This window comes from Microtus pennsylvanicus, chromosome 7, assembly GCF_037038515.1.
Source record: "Microtus pennsylvanicus isolate mMicPen1 chromosome 7, mMicPen1.hap1, whole genome shotgun sequence".
Lineage (NCBI taxonomy): Eukaryota > Metazoa > Chordata > Mammalia > Rodentia > Cricetidae > Microtus > Microtus pennsylvanicus.
Genome location: NC_134585.1, coordinates 85873046 through 85893988, shown reverse-complemented (window position 1 = coordinate 85893988; position 20943 = coordinate 85873046). Strand labels below are relative to the sequence as shown.

At 42.2% G+C, this 20943-nt stretch overlaps 1 protein-coding gene across 4 annotated transcripts in view; it reads left to right on the top strand.

Annotated features, from left to right (window-relative positions):
• The first annotated feature begins 10464 nt into the window (after positions 1 to 10464).
• Positions 10465 to 20943, top strand: part of Ppa2 (inorganic pyrophosphatase 2) — a 69347-nt gene continuing 58868 nt past the window's right edge. For 2 of the 4 annotated variants that reach the window (XM_075981296.1, XM_075981295.1), the window contains exons 1-2: positions 10465 to 10659; positions 11760 to 11834. In XM_075981296.1, the coding sequence (XP_075837411.1) occupies positions 10518 to 10659; positions 11760 to 11834 (217 nt within the window). In that variant the 5' untranslated portion in view covers positions 10465 to 10517. The remainder of the gene's footprint in view (positions 10660 to 11759; positions 11835 to 20943) is intronic. The other 2 variants (XM_075981298.1, XM_075981297.1) reach the window with 1 other exon arrangement.

Below are 20943 nucleotides of genomic sequence, written 5' to 3'. Positions count from 1 at the left end.
ATCTGTGATTTTTCTAATGTGCAAATTCTCTACTTTTGTCTTCTATTGTATTATTGGTTTATTTCCTGCTTACTTGTAAAAGCCTTCTATAAAATTGAGTATTGTGGTGGGTATGATGATGTGCCTCTCAGACCCACTTCAAGGAAGGATTTGTTTTCTTAGAACACCTTCAACCATCAGAATGTCTGGAAACATCTTCCAAAGTGTTTACATCCTCAACTGATATGAAAGAGAGGGCTTATAAAGGTCCCACCATTCTGGTCCACCAGGAGATTCTTCTAACAGTCAATGTTACCCCTAATGCTTACAGACAGTCAATCAAAGCTGGTTTGGGGTCTGTGTTGCTATTATACATTTTTTTTTTGCAGCCCTGCCCATTAAATCTGCATTCTTCATTCTGCTTTCCTCAGATGTTGTTCACAAGGATGCTCCCTTGGAAGCAATCCTGTCTCAGTATCTTTTTCTCCCTGGAAAATCCAAGCTGAAACAATACATATTTACTGTCACAATCTTTTCTGAATCAGGAAATAATACACAGATAAATATTGCTTCTTAACCTTTGTATCTTCTCTGACTCATGGCTGCCTTTCCATTGGCTGTCACCTGGGAGGGGGTCATGTCCATACAGAAGTCTCTCTTCATCCTTAGCCTAAACTGGGTCTGTCAGCCGTTCTGTCACAAGTCCTGTGCTTTCCACAGCGGCATTTACTTTAGTTTTAATTCTCTCTATAGGCCAAAGTGGTTATTTGTTGAGTGCCTGAATCACCTTTGATCACCATTGGACAGAAATTTCTTCCTCTTCTTCCTCCTCCTCCTCCTCTTCTTCTTCCTTCTTCTCCTTCTTCTCCTCGTTCTCCTTCTCGTTCTCCTTCTCCTTCTCGTTCTCCTTCTCGTTCTCGTTCTCCTTCTCCTCCTCCTCCTCCTCCTCCTCCTCCTTCTTCTTCTTGTTCTTGTTGTTGTTCTTGTTCTTCTTCTTCTTCTTCTTCTTCTTCTTCTTCTTCTTCTTCTTCTTCTTCTTCTTCTTCTTCTTCTTCCTCTTCCTCCTCCTCTTCCTCTTCCTTCTTCCTCTCTCATCTTTCCATTGTTTTATATGCAGTTGCTGTTGTACTTCTGACCAATAGTATTTTTTTAATAAATATTAGTCAAATGAATGAAGGTTTGAATACAAATGGGAAGAAAGAAAATGAAGTCTTGAAGAAAAAAATTTTAATCAGCTACATGATTTTTAAGCCTTCTCGTCACTAAAAATCAACAATTGAAATTCTTAAGCCATCTTAAACCATTTCAGGGATGGAGGCTGAGATCATTTTGGGGTAAGCATGAGGTCTGTTATAAATTAATCCTGTTCATATTTTCTGGTAATGGATATTACCAGGATTACATAACAATTTATTTCCAAGAACCGCCTTTACAATCTAGGGTTATTTTTAATCCAATTTGAAACCCATGTAATGAGAATATGTATAAGGAAAAAATAGTTCCTAGTTAATTCACTTAAAAAACAAAGTTAATTCCATTGCTCAAGGCATAAAAAAGAAAAATTCCCAAAGTGAGCAGAGAAGATGGGTCGTCTCATTAAATTTTGTTCAGGACCTACTATTATCAATCTACTGGCTCAACCCTTGAATTGGATTAGAGTATCCCTATGGTTTCTGAATTTATAATATTATAAGGAATTTATAATGTATCATAGGGTCTGAAATTTCTCAAGCTTATTTAGTCGAAAAGCAGTCATAATACTTAATCAAGGAAAACTTTCTGTTTTCCTCATGCCATCTAATAGTATGTACTTAGCTCATATGTGACTCTTGTGTGATGGATAAATGTTATTATGTCCAAGTTAGTGAGGAGTCAGAAAGGCTGAGTGCTTAATACCAAGTACATTGTGCAAATCACTGAGGCGTGTGTAAAAGTGTAATCTATCTGTTCTCCTCGGATTTTAAGAGCCTCGGGATATAGACTTGTTTTCGTCCTGCTGAAATCACTGTAGCAAGAATTTCAACATGCTAACAATTCCTTTTCTTTCCCCAGACAGAAAGAATTAAACTAATCTCTCATCCTTCAACCTGTTTCTCTTTGCTGAATCAGTCTGCTTCCTGGCCCAATTGTCACAGAAGAGTTAGATCAAAATCCTATTTAGCAAAAGGGAAGATATTTATAAAAGATAACCAAAGCAAATAGCATTTGATATTGCATCATGACTTTTTTTAAGAAAGAAATCAAAATATCAATAGGTTTGCTTTTACTTCTTGGTTATTCTCTACTGAGTTCTTGACCATGCTTACCAACGTACTTTGGATGTGGAGGAGGAGTCTATGCCCCATTCCAGTTGCTGGTGTTTTCAATTTTAGGGGTCTGGACATTCAACTTAGATTTGAAAAAGAATTCATATTTATTTTCATTAGATTTCATGAAAATGTAGCATTTACAAAAGGAGGCAGTATTGTATACTGCCAAGTCTATTGCAGTATAAGTGATTCCTATGATTTTTGTCAGCATTATAAATGGAATATCATTAACACATTGTTTATTCTTTTGTCTCTCAAGTAGTTAGAAAGTTAGACACCTCAAACCCACTGGAATTTTCCTTTTCATCTGAACCACAATATCTTGTCCTTGAGGATTATAAGAAATGCCTGTTTTATGTTCAATATTCTACTGGGAACACAATTGCTGAAATTCTTTACTAATATGTCTGGATCCATTATCCATTTTTATAATTTTACTAATTCCCATATGTGAAAAACAGTTTAAACAATGAGTTATCAATGCTTAGTAGCTTTTCCAGTTTGTGCAATGGCCATTAAGAAACCTGAGTATGTATTGATTGCCACATGCACATATCTTAATTTACCAAATTCTGCAATGTGAGTAACATACATTTGCCATAAATGATTAGGAAACAGGCCTCAGTGATTTACTCCCAGATTTACAGGCAAATTCTGTGTGCATGATCTGATCTGATGATCAGTTTCTCTTGTTGAATTCAATTGTCTTCTTAAACTTTTACTATTTTGATGATGTAAAGCATGTGATTACTGAGCAAGCTCAACCTGAGATAAAGCAATCAATTGAGTAAATCTATCAGTTAAATCACTACCTTCAGCCAAAGGACCAGGAAGATTTGAATGTGTCCTAATATGATCCAGAAAGCATGGCAATTTTCTTTGATGAATGGCATTTGGAATTTCCTGGAGCAATTTTCTAACTTGACTATTACTAATTCCAATGCAGGGGGAAGTTTCTAAGACCTGAAGAGCCCTAAAAATGTAACGACTGTCAGTATATAAATTAAATCCATTATTTGCAAAAAGCTGGACTACCACAGCAACAGTTCACAGCTCAACTATTGGCGCTGAGGCTGATCTGTTTGCACTACATATCCTTTACCATCAACAACATACGCTGCTCTTCCATTAGAAGAACCATCTGTAAAAATTAACATAGCATCCTTTAAGAAATTTTTTATTACAATTTTAGGAAGAATAAAGGACTGTACTTGTGCAAATTGCAACAATTGATCAGCTGAAAAATGATTATCAATTTAACCTAAAATTTAAGCAAACAGAATTGCCCAAGAATCATTACTTTGGAATACTCAATCAACTTTTGCTTAGTGTAAGGAACATTAATCACATTAAGTTGTCTACCAAAACACCGCCTAGATTCCTTCTGGATTTTCTGTACTATACAAGCTACTGCTTCAAAATAAGGGTTTAATATATTGACTGGCAAAACAGGAAGATGTAGCCATGAAAAGAGGACTATTTTTTACCATAATACTGCCATAGGAGTAAGTCTTAGAGGCAAAATATATGCTCGCCAAGGTTGATCATAATTAATATAATGTATCTGCTGATTTTGTACTGCATATTCCACCTGAGCCAGCACCTATAGAGCAGCATCTGCAAGATGTCTAGAGAAACTGGGATCACTACTCCCCCTAAAAATCTCACTGAGGGGCTCAAGGTCTCCCATAGGGAATTTCAAATAGGGTTGTAGCCGTTGAATATCTCCCAATAATTTCTGAAAATCAAAGTTTGTAAGCCATCTTTTCTAACCCAAGTTTCGAGGCTCCCATTAGCTGACAGTATTTGAATTTTACAGACTGCTAGCTAGGCAGGCAGCTTCCTGAGGATACAGTCACTGTTGTCTGCCTGCAACCATCCCAGGGCCTTGCGTCCCACACTTCTTTCACTCCCTCACCCGCTCTCTTGCTTGCTCAGTAGTGGCAGTGGCTCTACACAGCCCCTGCAGGTCAGGCTGAGGGTGTGGGTGAGATGGCACTCTCACTTCCCCAATCCTGGAGCAGTTCGAAAACAGTGGCAGCTGTGCCACCAGTGTGGGGAGGGAGCGGAAAGTTTAAACTGTTTACAAACTCTAAGAATCTCTGTGCTTGTTGATGCGGTACCCCGGTTCTTCAGGCTTCCAAAATATACCCAAGTAAATTTACAGACAGTGGAATATGATTTTCTTGTCCCGTATCTAAAAATTTTATTTTCAATTTACTCCCAATAAAAACTCATCATTTCCCCCCATTTACTACTTTCCAAGTGCTCACTTTTCACTTCTACACCTGTGGTGTCTTTATTCATGTGTGGCGTTCATCAGGTTACTTCCACATCCAAGTCCCATGTCCGAAGTGCCATCTGTCCTGTCCCATATTGGGTGCCATTTGCCATACCCTGCATCCAGGTGACAAGATCAGCTGGGTCCCACCTTCTGTGCTTGGAGGGCAGTGTGAAGATTAAGAAATGGCAGAGAGAAAAACCAAAAATACAAAAGAAAAGCCAGAGACACAGAATAGAGTTGGGAGGGCATCTAGCAAATCCTGTGATTCTACCCCGTGTTCATTTCTCATGGGCTTTATCTACCCCAATCCAAAGAGGAGGGGGGAAGGACAAAGGCTTCTTTACTAAGATACAAAGAATAGACAAAGCAGTTACCTATCTTAATACCCAAAGCATCAAGTAACCACACCCTATGTCAAAACATCCTGGCAGTAACCACACCCAGGGTCAAACTTTTCATATAACCTGGAAGGAGCAGATTAAGTCTGAACTCTCTGGTCTTCAATTGTGGTGTAACCGATCCATTGCTGTGGTCTCCCACACTCTCTATACCTTTTCTTTTCTCTCTTAAGTTTATGTATATTTTAAAACACACTACAATCCAGTAAGAGTTTGTGTCTGAATTTCTCTTTATTGTGTATCAGTAATTTTTTTTTTGACCACATGAGTCTTTAAACTGTGATGTAGAGTAGGTCTGACCAAAGCCTCTCCTTTGGTGGCTGCCTCCACCCAACTTGGTTCCCTGAAAGCCTAGCTTTATGGCAGAGGTACAGGCTTGAGAACCATGTTTACTGCCCCAACGCAGGGAATTTTTGGATCCATGCTGCCACTGAGCAGTGCATCACCTGCTGCCCCAAAAGCCCATTTATGTGTTTGGTAGCAGGTCCTCTTAAAAGAGCAGAATGGTTTTTTTTGCCACTGGCACTGAGTCAGGAAGCCAATTCTTAAGGAGCCACACCTCTGCTTGCCTCTTAGCAAATAGATCCTAAAGAGAAAAGGCAGTTACTGTGAAACTGCGCTTGCCTCTGCTTTTGTCTGTTTGAATCCTTTTTAAAATGTTGTCAGGTTTTATGTGGAAATTCTGGCCCCACGTTGGAATGCCATTCGTAGGCGAGGTTTGACTATCCCTGTAGTGCTCCCAAATGACTATTCAGTAAATTAATATTAATTGTAAATGCTCAGCTGATAGCTCAGGCTTATTACTATCTAACCCTTATTTCTCATCTATGCTTTGCCTCATTTTCTACAGATCCTGCTTATTATGCATCTTCAGGAGTCTCCTCTGACTCAGCATCAGTTTGGTTGTCCTGCCTATACTTCCTGCCTGGCTACCAGCCAGTCAGTTCTTTATTAACCAATGAGAATAATAAATATTCACAGTGTACAGAAGAATTATCCTACATCAGCCATCTTTTCAAGAATTTTCATGAACCTGAAAGACTTACGAGACACAGGAACTACACACAAAATTACCAATGAAGTACACCTCATTCAGAAACACCCTTTTGATATTTAAATGCTGTAAAATTGGGGCTACAATGAGATACTATATAATAGCTCTATATGTTTTTTAAATATTTTGTTATTTTAAAGCAGGTGTTCAAAGGGGGTTTTGCGAACTTAAACTTTATTCATCAAGTTAGACGAGGTGTGGATGATTAAAGAGATGAATAAAGATCTATGAAATGAAAATAAAAAGTAATTGCTTAAAAATAAAAGTAAACAAAATGATATCACCACTAGAAAAAGAATGGCATGTTAAAAAAAAAAACTCTCAATAAATGGAATCACCTTGTAGCTACATAGCTGCATTTAACATTCAAGGGGGTAATTGTTCTTTATACACACACACACACACACACACACACACACACACACACACTGTTGTAAGCAAATGTTTGTGGTCAGCAGCAGCCATCTGACAGTGACAGGAGCTATTAGTTAGGAAGCTGCAAGAATGATACTTACTAAATGATAATGCAAGGCATAGCAACTAACAATGGAAAAAGAATGAGACATTCTAAATGTAAATTACTGTATTTGCCATTGATAATACCAGGAGGCCAGCTAGGCTACATAGTGAGGCCCTGATGGAATCAGCAGAAGGAAAAGAAAGGGTAGGAAGAGAACATGATTCTATAATTTCGAGGTATGTCTTTTACTATGCTTATGTAGTTGTATGACTTTCTTTAAAATGTGCCTTCAAAAAGAGCAGGTTTGTGTTCACAGGAATATTGAGCAGAACATGCAGAGATTTTGACTGTATATTAGGTGTAGAAACATCTTTCTTTGGACTGCCAAGTCACAAATAACAACATGGAGACATTATTAATTATGAAAGCTTGACCTATTGCTTAGACTTGTCCGGCTAGCTCTTTTAACCTAAATTAACCCATTTGTATTACCTTTGTTTTTTTTTTATGACTTTTTATCTCTCTTTTATCTTGCACCTCCTGTCTCCTCTCTGTGTCCTTTGGCATTCTCTTGTGCTTGAATTCATTTCGTCATTTTCTTTCTCTGCCCAGAAGTCCCGCCTAACCTCTTCCTGCCTACCTCTGGCCATTCAGCCTTCTCTTCACACTGCACAAGAAGATTATTCCATCCTTTTATCAATAAAAAAAAATTAAAAAAAAGAAGATTATTCCACAACAATTAGACACATTTCTTGGGTCCTGTAGAAAAAAAATATGTGACAAAAGCCACTTAAGAAGGGCAGGGTTTTTTTTTTTTTTGACTCATAGATTAGGGTGCAGTAGATCATGGTGGGGAAGGCAGGGTGTCAGGAGTGCTAGGCATCTGCTCATATTGTGTCAGCAAGCACAGAGAGATGATGATGCTCGGCTCGCTTTCTTCTTGTCATTTTTATTCATCCCAGGACCCCATGCCATCCACATTCAGCCAAGGTTTTTCCCTCTCTAGCTATACCTCTCTGGAAATAACCTCACAGCCATGATTAGAGTTGAACAACCTCACAGCCATGATTAGGTAGCCCAAAATCTAGTTGACAGTGCAGTGTAGTACAAATTCTAATTCGTATTAGTAATAAAACCCCAGAGTCAGATATAGGGGTTAAAGCTGAAGATCAGAGAAGAAAAGTAGCCAGCCACTAGAGAGTGATTATCTCTACCAATGCTCAGACCAAAGGGGGATCCTGTCCTCAGACTGCCTCCTTAGACTGAGTCCTCAGACTGCATCCTCAGACTACTTCATGCTTCCCTGTTCCTCAGACTACACTGAGCTGCTGTCTCCCCCCGCCTTATATTCCCCTCTCTGCCCAGCCATCTTACTCCTATAACCATCTCCCTAACACTGGAGTTAAAGGCATGGAATTCCAACTGTTGGGATCACCTGTGTGTGAGCTCTGTTTCTCTATTAGACAAATTCAGTCTCATGTAGCCCAGGGTGGCTTTGAACTAACAGAGATCCCTTTGCCTTCTGCCTCTGTCTCCTCAGTTCTGGGAGTAAAGGTCTGTGCCACCACTCCCTGTCCTCTAGTGGTTTAGTCCTGCACTATGATCTTCAGGCAAGTTTTATTTGTTAAAACACAAATGAAATATCACTACAGTGCAGACTAACAATCTCAAGCCAGTTCTGTCAACATGTCAGCCATACTTCACTTTCAAATCATGATAAGCCACCTCTATTCCAGTTCATTTTATAGTGTAAAAATGTATTTATTACATTTCATACAGTACCCAAAGTTCCAGTAGTGATCAAAAGCCTAAGCACAGTGTCTCAACTGAAGTTCAGCTAATCTCTTAGCAGACCATGTAAAAAATAGTTACACATTTCCAATATACAATGGCACAAAGTCCAAAAGAGAGAAATAAGGTCATAGTTAGGAATTATGGGACCTTAACAAGACGTAAACCCAGTAAGGTAATCACAGAATTCTGCAGCTCCCTATCTGGCAGCTGGGGTTTATGATAGACTCATCTAGGCCTTGTGTGGGGTGCTGTGTACCCAGCCCACTGAGCTCCACAGCCTAAAGCACACATGACCTCTTACTTGAACCTCCTTCACTTGCTTTTAGTTGGAAAACCAACAGCAGCCGGCTCACATCTACTCTAGGAAAAGTAAATAACTGAAAATCTAAAAACCTTAAAATTCGACTTTGATGGTAACAGCCGGTGATTTTGTTTATTGTGAAGTGTCTTATTCAGAGTCCTGAACTTTCCATGTTTGTCTCCTGGGATCCATGTTGGATTGGCTTGGATGTCTCACTGTCCTCAGATAAAAAATCAGCACAGTCCAGTCTCGCTGAACATAGTGGACAATGAGGACTACTGAGAACTCAAGAACAATGGCAATGGGTTTTTGATCCTACTGGCTTTGGGGGAGCCTAGGCAGTTTGGATGCTCACCTTACGAGACCTGGATGGAGGTGGGTGGTCCTTGGACTTCCCACAGGGCAGGGAACCCTGATTGCTCTTTGGGCTGACGAGGGAGGGGGACTTGTTTGGGGGTGGGGGAAGGAAATGGGAGGCAGTGGCAGGGAAGAGACAGAAATCTTAAATAAATAAATAAATAAATAAATAAATAAATATCAGCACAGTAACTAATCTTGGTGCTCTACTAGACGCACCTTAGAAGAGGGGAGTTCTCAAAAGACCACAACCAACCATCCAAGCTCTTCAAGTTTATATTTACATTGTATTTATATTGTAAATTCTGGGGATATTCAAGAGCTTTTGAACATTTGGCTTTATCCTCCATATTGTAAGGTCCTAGAATTAAGGATTAAGACTCATACTTGCTACACAATAATGACAGATATCCATGGAGGAAATTCAATGAATTTCACATGGAAGGGATTTCCAACGAAGGTTCCAAATGTCTACATTTGAAATAGGTAAGTGTTATACAATAAACAGCTGCAGAAATTTGTTTTGTAAAGTTATCCAGTAATCCAACCTGTTTTCATACCACGTATCATATGGTATGTATTTTGATACACATGTATTTCAACAAAATATAGAACACAAAAGATAGAAATTTATGTGTTTCAGAAACAAGTCATTTCCTTTAATGCCATGAAGTAATGAATATGTCCCTAAATCACATACTTGGAGAGTCTGATGTTAGTTTTAATAACGTAGACCATTAGACAACTTACAAATTCAATAGGAATTTGTTTTGATCAAATATTCAATTAAGAGGTTCTTTCTGGGACCTGAGTAAAACCTGTTTTAATTCTGTCACAGTTTAAGTGCAAAAAGAACCCAAGTACCCAGGAGGTGAGGACGAGAACCCTGTTCATAGTTAAGAAGATGCTGGTAGAGTTGTCAAAGATCTTTCCTATGAAGATTACCCCAAAACACTGATCCACAGAACAGGATAATCCCATCTGTGGCCCTGTCACTTGCTCCTTCTGCTCTATCATAGCGCCCACTGGTAGCTGGACCAAAGACCTGGGCATAAAGGCTGCTATTGTAACTAGTTGTGGCCACTAGACTAGATATAAAGACTTTTGACATATATGATTGCTGGGACATTGGAATTACCTCTACTTGGGTTAAATATTAAAGGGCCTTAAGGAGGAAGTGTCATTTGAGGGAATTACAGATTTGGGCTAAGTCTGTGTCAAAGGTCTTCACTAGTAGCCTCGATCATGTGTTATATTCATGTGTGTGTGTCCTCTCGTCTCTGAACAGTCTTTAGCAGCTTCCAGAGCCATGCAACCAATACTACATTAATGTAATGAAAGTGTGATCGTAGATATTGACAGAGTATGAATGTGTGCCTATGATGAATTCCTGGGGCAAGGGTCTGAGGGCACTAGGAGGAAGGTGAAGTGGAGGGCAGTCCCTGGGAACCAGAAGAGGGTGGGATTTGAGGCTAACCGGGAGGGAGGCAGTGCCGGTTCCGGGCGGCAGGGGGCGCCGCCGTGCGGTCGCGCCGACCCCAGTACCGAGCCGCCGCCACCGCCCGGCGCAATCCGTCCGCCATGCGCGCGCTGCTACCGCTGCTGAGCGTCGTCCGAGGGTGGCGCGTGGGGGCCGCCGCCCGCCCTCCGCGTCGCGTCATGTCCCTGTACCTCACGGAGGAGCGCGGTCTTCCCCACTCGGAGGACTACCGCCTGTTCTTCAGTAAGTGTCTCGCCGAGTTCCGCGCCGGCCCGAGCAGCAGCCGCGCCGCCGTGCTCTGCCCGGCGGGGTCCGCAGCCCGCGCCCAGCCCGGGGTGACGGGGGGGACAGGTGTCGGCACGCAGCGCGGACACGCAGGGCGGCGCGGGGCCAACCGCCCTCTGCTGCGACCGCAGGCGGCCCGAGGCCCGCGGCGCCGCGCTCCACCCGCTGACCTCCGCGGCGTGGCCCGCTGTCCTCCCGCGCCGCCCTCTCGGGAGCAGCGAAGCCCATCCCCCTCCGGGCGGACGCAGAACTTTGGGGACCGGGGCTTCAAGCCTAAACTCGAGTTTGCGTCGCGATGGGACTGCGAGCGCCTGCGTATTTGGAGGGAGGAAGCGGGAGGGGAGTGTGAGCCAGCCACTGCGATAGGCTTGTGGGCAAATGCCGTAGTGGACCCTGTTATTTTGTAGGGTAACTTAAAAAAAATAAAACAATAACAAACTGAGTTTATACCTAAAAGTTTGCACCCCGAATGCCATCCACAAACAGGAGACTGACTGGCGTTCTAGCAAGATGGTGGCACGACCTCTTGCCTTTCACATTGAGCAAACATTGAGAGGAAGGTGTCTGGTGCTACCCTGAGGGGGCCACCAAAGTCAGAAAAGCTCCTGGCTACGCCCTTTTTATTTTCACTGTGTAGATTTTTCTTTTTTATATCAGTGACATGAAGTAGCCACATAGGTCGAGTTACCTTCATGCCCCATTGACTTCAGAGCCCTGAGGAGAGCTGTAGCGACCTAAAGTCTTGTGCACAGCTGTTGGGAGGTTCCACCCGGAAGGGGTGAAGCTAGAATCTTGGAAGTTCATAGTTTGTGCTCCGACACCCCGTCCTGGGCTAATTTTTTTAACTTGCTAAGCATTAGGGTTTTTGTTTTTTGCTTTGTAAAATAGGGCTGCGGAAATTGCTCTGTGCGCAAAGTAGTCACAGGACTTACAGTGTAACTTATAATCATTAATAACTATACTATGATGTTTATAGTTACCTATCTGGAACTTAAGTTTGATGATAAAGGAGCAAAGCTAACTTAAACTCTTGTCTTTTGTTTTTTGTTTTGAGACAGGGTCTGCCTCTGTCTCCCGGCTCGAACACATGGGCCTCTTCAACTGGCAAACTTCCTGTAGTTGTAATGCACCTGGTACTAAATAGTTTTCTCAAAATTAGTTTCTGTGCTACAGTTTTTCCATCCTATTTTGCTTAGGCAAGACTGATTAGGTCTTTTTAAAAGAGGGCCTGTGCACACATCGGGAGCCTGGGTAAGATACCTGTCTCAAAAAACAAGAATAACAACAAACCAAAAACCCAAGGAGAAACCCTTAGTAAGTAGACTCTTTGCTGAATGGATTGTGTCCCTAAAGTTACAATGTAACAGTTCTCCATGAAGAAGCTGTTATATAATGGCAAATACCGTCCTAAGCAGAAAAGCCTTTGTGTATAATATGGTGAAAATGTCCTAGGTTTTCAGTACAGTAACATGTAGTGAATGTGTGCTGTCAGCAACACACACATTCATCTTTCCACAGCGTCAGAATTGATTGAAATATAGTAAATTTAGAAGCAACACGGATTTTGTGGGGCCCCGCTTTGCCAAGTCGTCTCAGTTTTCCCTGATTGCTGGCCCAGGCAAACAGGTTCTTTGTGCACAGGTGCGTGCACACCTATGTGGAGACCAGTGCTCTTAAATTGTTACTTGGGCGCGGTCTGCTATCGTTTTGGAGACAGTCTCAGTGGTCTGGAGATAGGTGAGGCTGGATGGACGGTGAGCCACAGAGATCTGCCCCTGCCTTCCCAGCTCTGTGATGACAAACATGGTCTACCATGCCTGGCTTTCTTACATGGGTTCTGGGGGGCGAACTCAGATCCTTAATGCTCGCACAGCCAGCGTTGGTAGCTCCCCAGCTCAAACAGGCTCTTTTATTCTGATCTTAGTTACTGTCGACTCGGAGATCACATCGTACATGCCCTGCAGTACATACATCTGTATGTGTAGGTTTCAGAATGACGGCCAAAGTGCCGAAGAGGTTGTAGCTCTTCCAGGAGTCCCAAATGCCTTCCTGAAAACAGGCTGGTGCAGACGTCTCGAGCATCCCTGTAGGTGTTTGTTTAAGGTGCTGGGAAATCGGATTAAGCCAGAGGTGTGAATCAGGCCTCGAGCTGCAGGGTTCCAGTTGAGCTGAGCTTCAGCGTTTAGTCAAGTTGGCCTTGTGACGTGTGGGGACTGTGGAAACTGGCGAGAGATCCGGGTCCAGTCAGAGGAGTAGGCCAGGAGAATTTTGGAGCTCTCTGCCTACTGGTCCTTTGACCCAGCAGGTTGGCCGTTGTCATAACCCTTCAGTGTTGGGCATCCTTGCCGAGGATAGGAGATAGAAATAGAACAGGCAGTTTAGTGTAAATGCCCTTGCTTCTGTCCAGCCCAGGTGCCAGGAGTGCCGTAGGGAGCTCTGGGTCTTTGTTTCTTCTCCTAGGAGGTGTGTATGAAGGTGTGATTGAAAGTCCAGTGCACACACTTAGCCCTTCTGAGTCTCTAGATTTTCATGACGAATTTCATGGTGAAGGTGGGCTATTTCTATTTTCTAGTCTCTGCCCACCTTCTAAATCATTTTAGAGATTGTCGAGGCGGGGGGTGACGTAGTAGTGTTGGAAACCATTGAGGGTGGCTCTGTTGAGACTCAGTAAGGGGAAGCAGTTTCGTCCTGGCCAAAAGAATCTACCTGTGGCCTTGGGTGGAGACAAGACAATCTGACACGCTCCCAAGATTAGAACATGACGTAGCATTGTCTCCCTCAACAGTTAATCCATCTGGGCCTGTCAATCACCTTGCCAAGAGTGGCCCTTAGGGATATACCTGGTACACCCAAAGCTACGCTAAGGAGATGGGAGGAATAATTATCCCTTTAATAAGTAATAAGGATAATTTATGTATCCTCCCGAGAAACCCCACCCTAAGCGTAGACGCTTGCAGAGCTTCTAACTTGTAGCACAGCTGAGCTTGCCTTCTTTTCTGAGTTATTTAGAAAACAACTTTCCTTTTTCCAAAGCTTAAACATGACTTTCCTGGTTCTGGGCTTTCTCAGTCTCTGAAGCTTTGCCTGCCCCTTCCACCACGTGACTGCTTACAAACTATGGCGTTCTTTCTTCTTCTTCGCAGTCTTCTTCCAAGTAGCCGCCACGATCTGTGAAGATTTTTCTATTCCTAATAAAATTGGTGTCACCCTTCCTTTCAAGTCTGTTTCTAAATTCTTTTATTAATAAGATAAGGAACCCCAAAGAGGAAACCCTAATTTGCCCAGTAATAGGTGGTTCCCAGTGTGGGGCTCCCCACAGTTTCTGGGAACCTGCTTTTCTGTAAGGCGTCCAGGTGAGGATGCTATAAATTTTTATTCATTTGTTTTGTTTGATAAGTTCTTGGGCCTGGCTTTCCTGATAGGATTTTATTTTATTTGTGAATATTGAGTGAGAGTGTGTGTGTGTGTGTGTGTGTGTGTGAGTGTGTGTGTGTGTGTGTGTGTGTGTGTGAGTGTGTGTGTATGCATGCACACAGGTGCCAGCTACATGGGAGAGTTGTTTCTCACCCTCCAACACGTGTGTCCTGGAGATCAAATGCAGGTCATTGAGTTTGGCAGCAAGTGACTTTAGGCACTGAGCTGTGTCGCCAGTGCTTGATAAGATTTTAATATGCCATGTGCTCGTTTGGTCCCAATTTACTTGGATAATTTGATAGAATATCACTCTGTGGATGTTTTGTGGATGATCTATTTCTTTCTATCATTGCTTATTTGTTTGTCTATGCTGGTAGTACTGTCCGTGGAGTGTTGCTTACATATCCTTCTCCAATAGCATGCATTTGTTCATTCATTCATTCATTCTTGTTTATATGTCCGCCAAGGTTCAGAGTCCTCCTGCCTCTGCATTTGTGATCAAAAATGGAGTCAAATTCTGCTTGTAAAATGAGGTTTCTCAGAGAGCAGCACAACTGAAAAAATACTGTTACAATGAGATAAAGTGAGATATAGCCTAGACTTGGGTACACTCTAGTCTCAGCTACCGTTACAGTGAGATACAGTGAGATATCTCTAGACCTGGGCACACTCCAGTCCAGCCGCTATTACAGTGAGATACAGTGAGATATCTCTAGACCTGGGCACACTCTAGTCTCAGCTACCGTTACAGTGAGATACAGTGAGATATCTCTAGACCTGGGCACACTCCAGTCCAGCCGCTATTACAGTGAGATACAGTGAGATATCTCTAGACCTGGGCACACTCTAGTCTCAGCTACCGTTACAGTGAGATACAGTGAGATATCTCTAGACCTGGGCACACTCCAGTCCAGCCGCTATTACAGTGAGATACAGTGAGATATCTCTAGACCTGGGCACACTCTAGTCTCAGCTACCGTTACAGTGAGATACAGTGAGATATCTCTAGACCTGGGCACACTCTAGTCCAGCCACTGTTACAGTGAGATACAGTGAGATATCTCTAGACCTGGGCACACTCTAGTCCAGCCGCTGTTACAGTGAGATAGCCCCTAGACCTGGGCACACTCTAGTCTAGCTGCTGTTACATTGAGATAGCCCCTAAACCTGGGCACACTCCAGTCTCAGCAGAGTAATAGACAACAAAAGCTATGCTGAGCAGTGGAGTGGGCACGGTACAGGGATGTAGTCGCATGTCCTGCTCTCACAATAATTGTGAAGATTGTGAAGACAGAGTAGAGCTGTTCAGGTCCCTGATGCCTACAGCACAGCAGGCCTGAGCGCTGGATTTGAAGCGAGGAGGCCTGGTTCTCAATCTTGGTCCTCGTGTTGTGTGCTGCTGGGCACATGGTGGCAGTGTTTCTTCTGGGACACTTCTGCCTTGAGAGGAATCAGCTGACCCTGTCGTGATCCTCAGTGTCCTTCAGGCACTACCATTCCTTCGAGGCTCTGAATGCATTAGTAATAGCAGTTCAAGTAAAGGTCTGTGGCAGGTTATCTCTGTGGCTAGAATGTATTTTTTTTTTTTTTGCATCAAATGTACTTAAGATTATTTTGGAACTTGGATGCCATGAGTAAAATTTATTTTTATTCAGTTAATAGGGTAGAAAAACAAAAGGTTTTACTGAAATAAATGACAAGAATCCAAATAAAAGCTGGTGCTATCTGGGGGAGGGTTCGAACAGGCGCGACTCTTATTGGAAAAGTTGAGTTTAACAGTTCTCTAACCTACCACCAGATGGCACCCATGGCCCAGGACTGTTTTCTGCTTCCTGCAAGGGCTGGATGAAATGATGGGAATCTACTTGAGGGTGAGCTGAGGACAGGGACATGAGGAACATGTAGCTTTTTATCCAGATTATCACAATAGTTGACGGAGAGTTTGAAGGGATGGGTTACATAAGATGGGAATGCTAGCTCCTGTTACATTTGATACTGAAGTAATCCATTGTAATATCAAGACAGGATGGTCCTAGCCTGGACTTAGGCAGTACTGGGTGCAGATGCGCAGTTCAAGGGAGTTAGTTATGGTCTGCAAGTCGTCCCTCAGCGTTGTTACAGTGGAAACACTGCCCGCATTTGACACATAGACATAGGACAGTTTTGAACTTTGGTGGGTTTTCTTTGCCCCCATCATAATTAATGAGGACAATTGATTGATGAAATGCTTTTTAAGAATTGGTGCTGAACTTTGTAGAAGTAGACACGAAACTGAGTGATAGTGGGCAAGCACATCTCGGACAGCCAGCTCCTCCCTGCCTTGTGGCCTTGCTTGGTGACTGAGTGAACGTTTGTGACTTCGTTTCTGAACGTCACTTAACCCCTGTTACTTCCCTGTCTTCGTCCTCTTTCATAGCCCATGTAGTTGACCATCCCTCCAGTTATATTTTTTTAAATAAGCTGAGAAATAGTAGGTTTTCCTATGGCTTTTTTCACCGTTTAAGTTAGCCCTTCCCTCTGGAGCCCCTCCCTCCTTCATCCTCTTGACCCCCCAGTATTCCACCTCATTGGTTTCATGTATTTACCTGTAATCTGTTATCCTACCGGAACATGCCTCCCCCAAAGGCCTTGTTTGCTGGCTTGCACCTGTGCTCCACATTGAACAGAGGTTAGAAGCCAGAATCCCCACTTGAGAGGGAAAATGCAGAGTTTGTGGTATTGGCCCTGACCTCACTAACTGTAAAGCTTTTCCAGTCTCATTCATTTATATGCAAATTTCATTTTGAATATTTTAGACACTTCACAACTAAGTAATATTCCATTGTGTATATGCACCATGGTTTTTTTTATCCATTCATCTGGTGATAGACAGCTCGTTTGATTCCATTTCCTAGTGGTCTTAATTTTTTTTTGTTTTTTGTTTTTTATTTATTTATTTATTTATTTATTTATTTATGATTTCTGCCTCCCCCCCTCATCCGCCTCCCATTTCCCTCCCCCTCCCCCGATCAAGTCACCCTCCCTCATCTGCTCGAAGAGCAATCAGGGTTCCCTGACCTGTGGGAAGCCCAAATGGATGGAAATAGTGGTCTTAATTTTTGTGCTGTCGAAATTGTCTTCAGCAAGTCCCCCACCCCACCCCCGTGCCTGTGAGTTGAAGTTCACCCCCGACTTCTTCCTGCAGCAGTTTCAGGTCTGAATGCCGAGGTCCCAGACCCGTTTTGTGCATGATGAGAGATACGGATCTAATTCCATCTTTTTGTGTGTTAAGTCCAGTTTTCCTAGCATCATTAGTTGAAGATCTCATATTTGCCCAATGTGTACTGTTGGCATCTTTTCAAGACTCAGGTAAATGTAGTTGTGTGTGCTTTTATCTGAGTCCTTGATTCTATTCCCTTAATCCGCTTGTCTGTTTTGGGGTCAGTGCCATGCTGCTCTTAATTTGAAAATTTTTAAGAGCTAATAAATAATTTTAGCAAAGTGGCTAGATACAAAATTAACACACAAAAATAAGTAGCCTTCTTATTTACCAATGACAAACATACCAAAAAGGGAAAACAATTAGAGAAACAATTCTATTTGCAGTAGACACACACACACACACACACACACACACACCTGGAAATTAACCTAACCAAGGAGACAAAAGGCCTCTGTAATGGATATTTTAGGACACTGAAAAAGGAATTAAGCCACAAGAAGATGGAAAGACAGCCTGTGCTCAAGGATTAGCAGAAAAAGAAACCGTTAAAATAACCACCCTACCAAAAGCAAACTACAGAGTCAGTGTCATTCCAGGCAGTATTCCAGTGTTATTCTCCACCCGACTTACAAAAAACAAATCCAAAAATTTATGGGGAGACTCAAAGACCCTGACTAATCGAAGTGATACTGAAGGAAACAGTATTGTGAGTGGGTGGCACCACACCTGATGTCACATTGTCCTGCAGAGTGATGAGGAAGACATTCTTTCTGTTACATTCCATGGAGTAACAGACTGATAAGACTGAATATTTGGAAACTTGGAGCTTTCAGATTGTCGTGGGTGTAGCCTTGCAGTCTTGCAGTACTGAGTCAGCTTGCTTACACAGGATTTACAAGTGTAGCCCCGCCTGTCTGCTCCCTTTGATACTGCGGGTGGTTTTTGTTGGTGGTGGTAACTTGAAGTTACTTATTTTAGATTTTAAGGTTTTCTTAAAGAACAGGGGAAAACCCATACTTCCCGTAATTTGGACTCTTGTTGGCATGTGGTAGAAGGCGATTCACTTTAGGAAACAGCGTTGGATGTAATTCAAGTTACTTTTATTTATTCTAGGATTGAGTCATACAGATATTTGTTAATGTGATTTCTTTCTCATTTTCTTTCTTTTTTTTTTCATAAGTAAGGACGGAAATTACTGTACGTTTCTTATTACATTGTGTGAGTAGTGGGTGGTTACATGTTTGAGCTTGGGAAAACTTCCTACAAATAAGTTTCTGTAAACTTGAATCAATACATTTAAATAATAGCTTCTAGGTAAACATTTAAAAGTTATATTTATTTGACGTTAAGTCTTTAGAAACTTAAAACAGTTCAGTTTTTCTGAGTGCAAAGCTGTAAAATAGAAATCGTGCGATTTATATGAAGAGGGTATATTTTCATTGAAACTCATCTTTCAAGTTTTTTAATCTTATTAAAAGTAATGCAAAACTCATTTCTGTTTTATTTGTTATTAAGCTTCCAGTGAGAATCTCTGTAAATGGGTCAGTGATATTGTGTATGTTGGTGTTTGGTATGAATATAGCTATTTGGTGTATAAATGTTATAATATAGCATAATGTTATGATATATAATTATAAGGCATGCATAATATATTACATAATTCTATCACATGTTATAGAAAATTGTGTTATATAATATCATAATGTTATCAGTATTACGTAAGGGTCCCACAGTCTATTTGGTTTTCTCAATTGCAAGTACATTTTCAGCAACAGAGACAGCAAAACCGTAGAAACTTCCAGAATGATAAGATGAATAATAGTTCTAGAGCCGTCGGAGGGGAACTTGTGAGGCTGGAAGGCCTGGCACATTGACAAGCCCAATGGGATTCATTTGTTTTGTCTAGGGCTGCAGCCTGCCCGGCACCAAGACCAAATGTGGTAGCTGCGGCCATAGATCTTGTCGGCTTCCTCATAAACACCATATTAAAGTCATAGCCAGAAAGAGCAGTTGGTAGACAACAGAGAAGCCTCCAGAGCTCTAGAGTGCACAGCGTTGTTTTTCCCAGAGACGTGTGTCTGTGATGAGGTAGCTTAAGTGAGTATGTCAGAGGAGTTAGGAGGATGCTAAGCTGTTTTGTAGAGCTTTGGGCTTTGTGGGCACACTGAGATAGATGGAGATAGATAGATAGATAGATAGATAGATAGATAGATAGATAGATAGATAGATAGATAGATAGATAGATAGAATGAGAAAGTGACTCTCAAAACTGGTAACAAGTATTTTGATAACTTTCTTTATATTGTCCTTTGTATGACCCTAGTTCTTATTTCTGAACTAACCTTTGAAAGCCTCAGGAGTCAATGCTTAGCCCATGTCTCCACACTGTCTCTCTCCCCAGGAGTTGGTAAAGGACCAGAGGGAGCTATTTTAGGCCACGTAAACTACCCATCTCTGTCATAACTGCCCAGCGCTGCATTTTGGCACCCAGCCATTGGCAACCAGTGTTAACAGACTATGCTATGGCTCTGGGTGGACCTACTATGTGCCTCAGTGTAGGGGTCGTCTGTAAGTCCTAGGCTTGCACCGTCTCAAGTTTTGAAGACAGGATTTCCACAGCCACCTTCACACCCTATATTTCTCCTTTACTATAGAGCATATTACATTCGCCACACATGAAATCTTGGTCACTTGCCTATGCTTAGCATGTTTATCTGTTTTGATAAAGTAAATGAAATTAGCATATTAATTGCCTCAAATATTTATTATTTGTTTGTAGCAAGAACACTGGAAGTCTCTTGTCTAGATGTCGGGAAGTATGTGCTCCATTTTCTTAGCTGTGATCACTAGTGTTCTGTGGTGCCTGGTGTAACTGCAGTGATGTGTCTTTAGCTAACCTCTCCACTCTCCTTCCCCTATAACCTACTTGTTCCTTCTCTTTCCTTTGTCCCACGTCTGGGGCAATCATATCATATCCACTTGGGACATATTCGGCTCAACTTTTGAAATGCACCTAGAATAACTTTTTTTCCTGATCACCTCCATCCTTGCCACGTCACCCATGTCACCTCCACTGCAGCTGGTCGGTTGCAGAAGCCTCCTGATTCCTTCCCTTTGGCCTGCTTTATGTACCAACGATATATTGTCCCTTCTAAAAATCTCAGTTCAAGTAAAAGTGTTCTTGCTATTTTACTCAAAAGGAATTGAAAAACAAAGCTAGGATGCACGGTTCTTTCTAAACAGATGCGAAAATTAGTGACCACAGCTATTGCCCCTCACTTCACTGCCTTTTGCCTTCGATTGTTGCATCCCTGCCTGGCTGGCTTCCTTGGTGTTTCTCATCATCTCATCTGTGATGTTCTCCTCTTCCTTGCTTCCTCCAGGCTGTTGCTGGAGCACTGCTTGTGTGAGAGACACCTACTGGCCGTCCAAAGTCACCAGCATCCTCTCTTTCCTTGCCCTGATGTGCCTTCTAGTGCTTGCCCTTCCTGCTATAGCTTATACATATTCATCACGTCTGTCTCCCGCTAAAATATAATGTGCACAAGACCAGGAAATTAGAGTGTGTATTCCTGGCACATAGAATGGTGTTTGGAAAAGCACATGTGTTCCGTGAATAACTACCA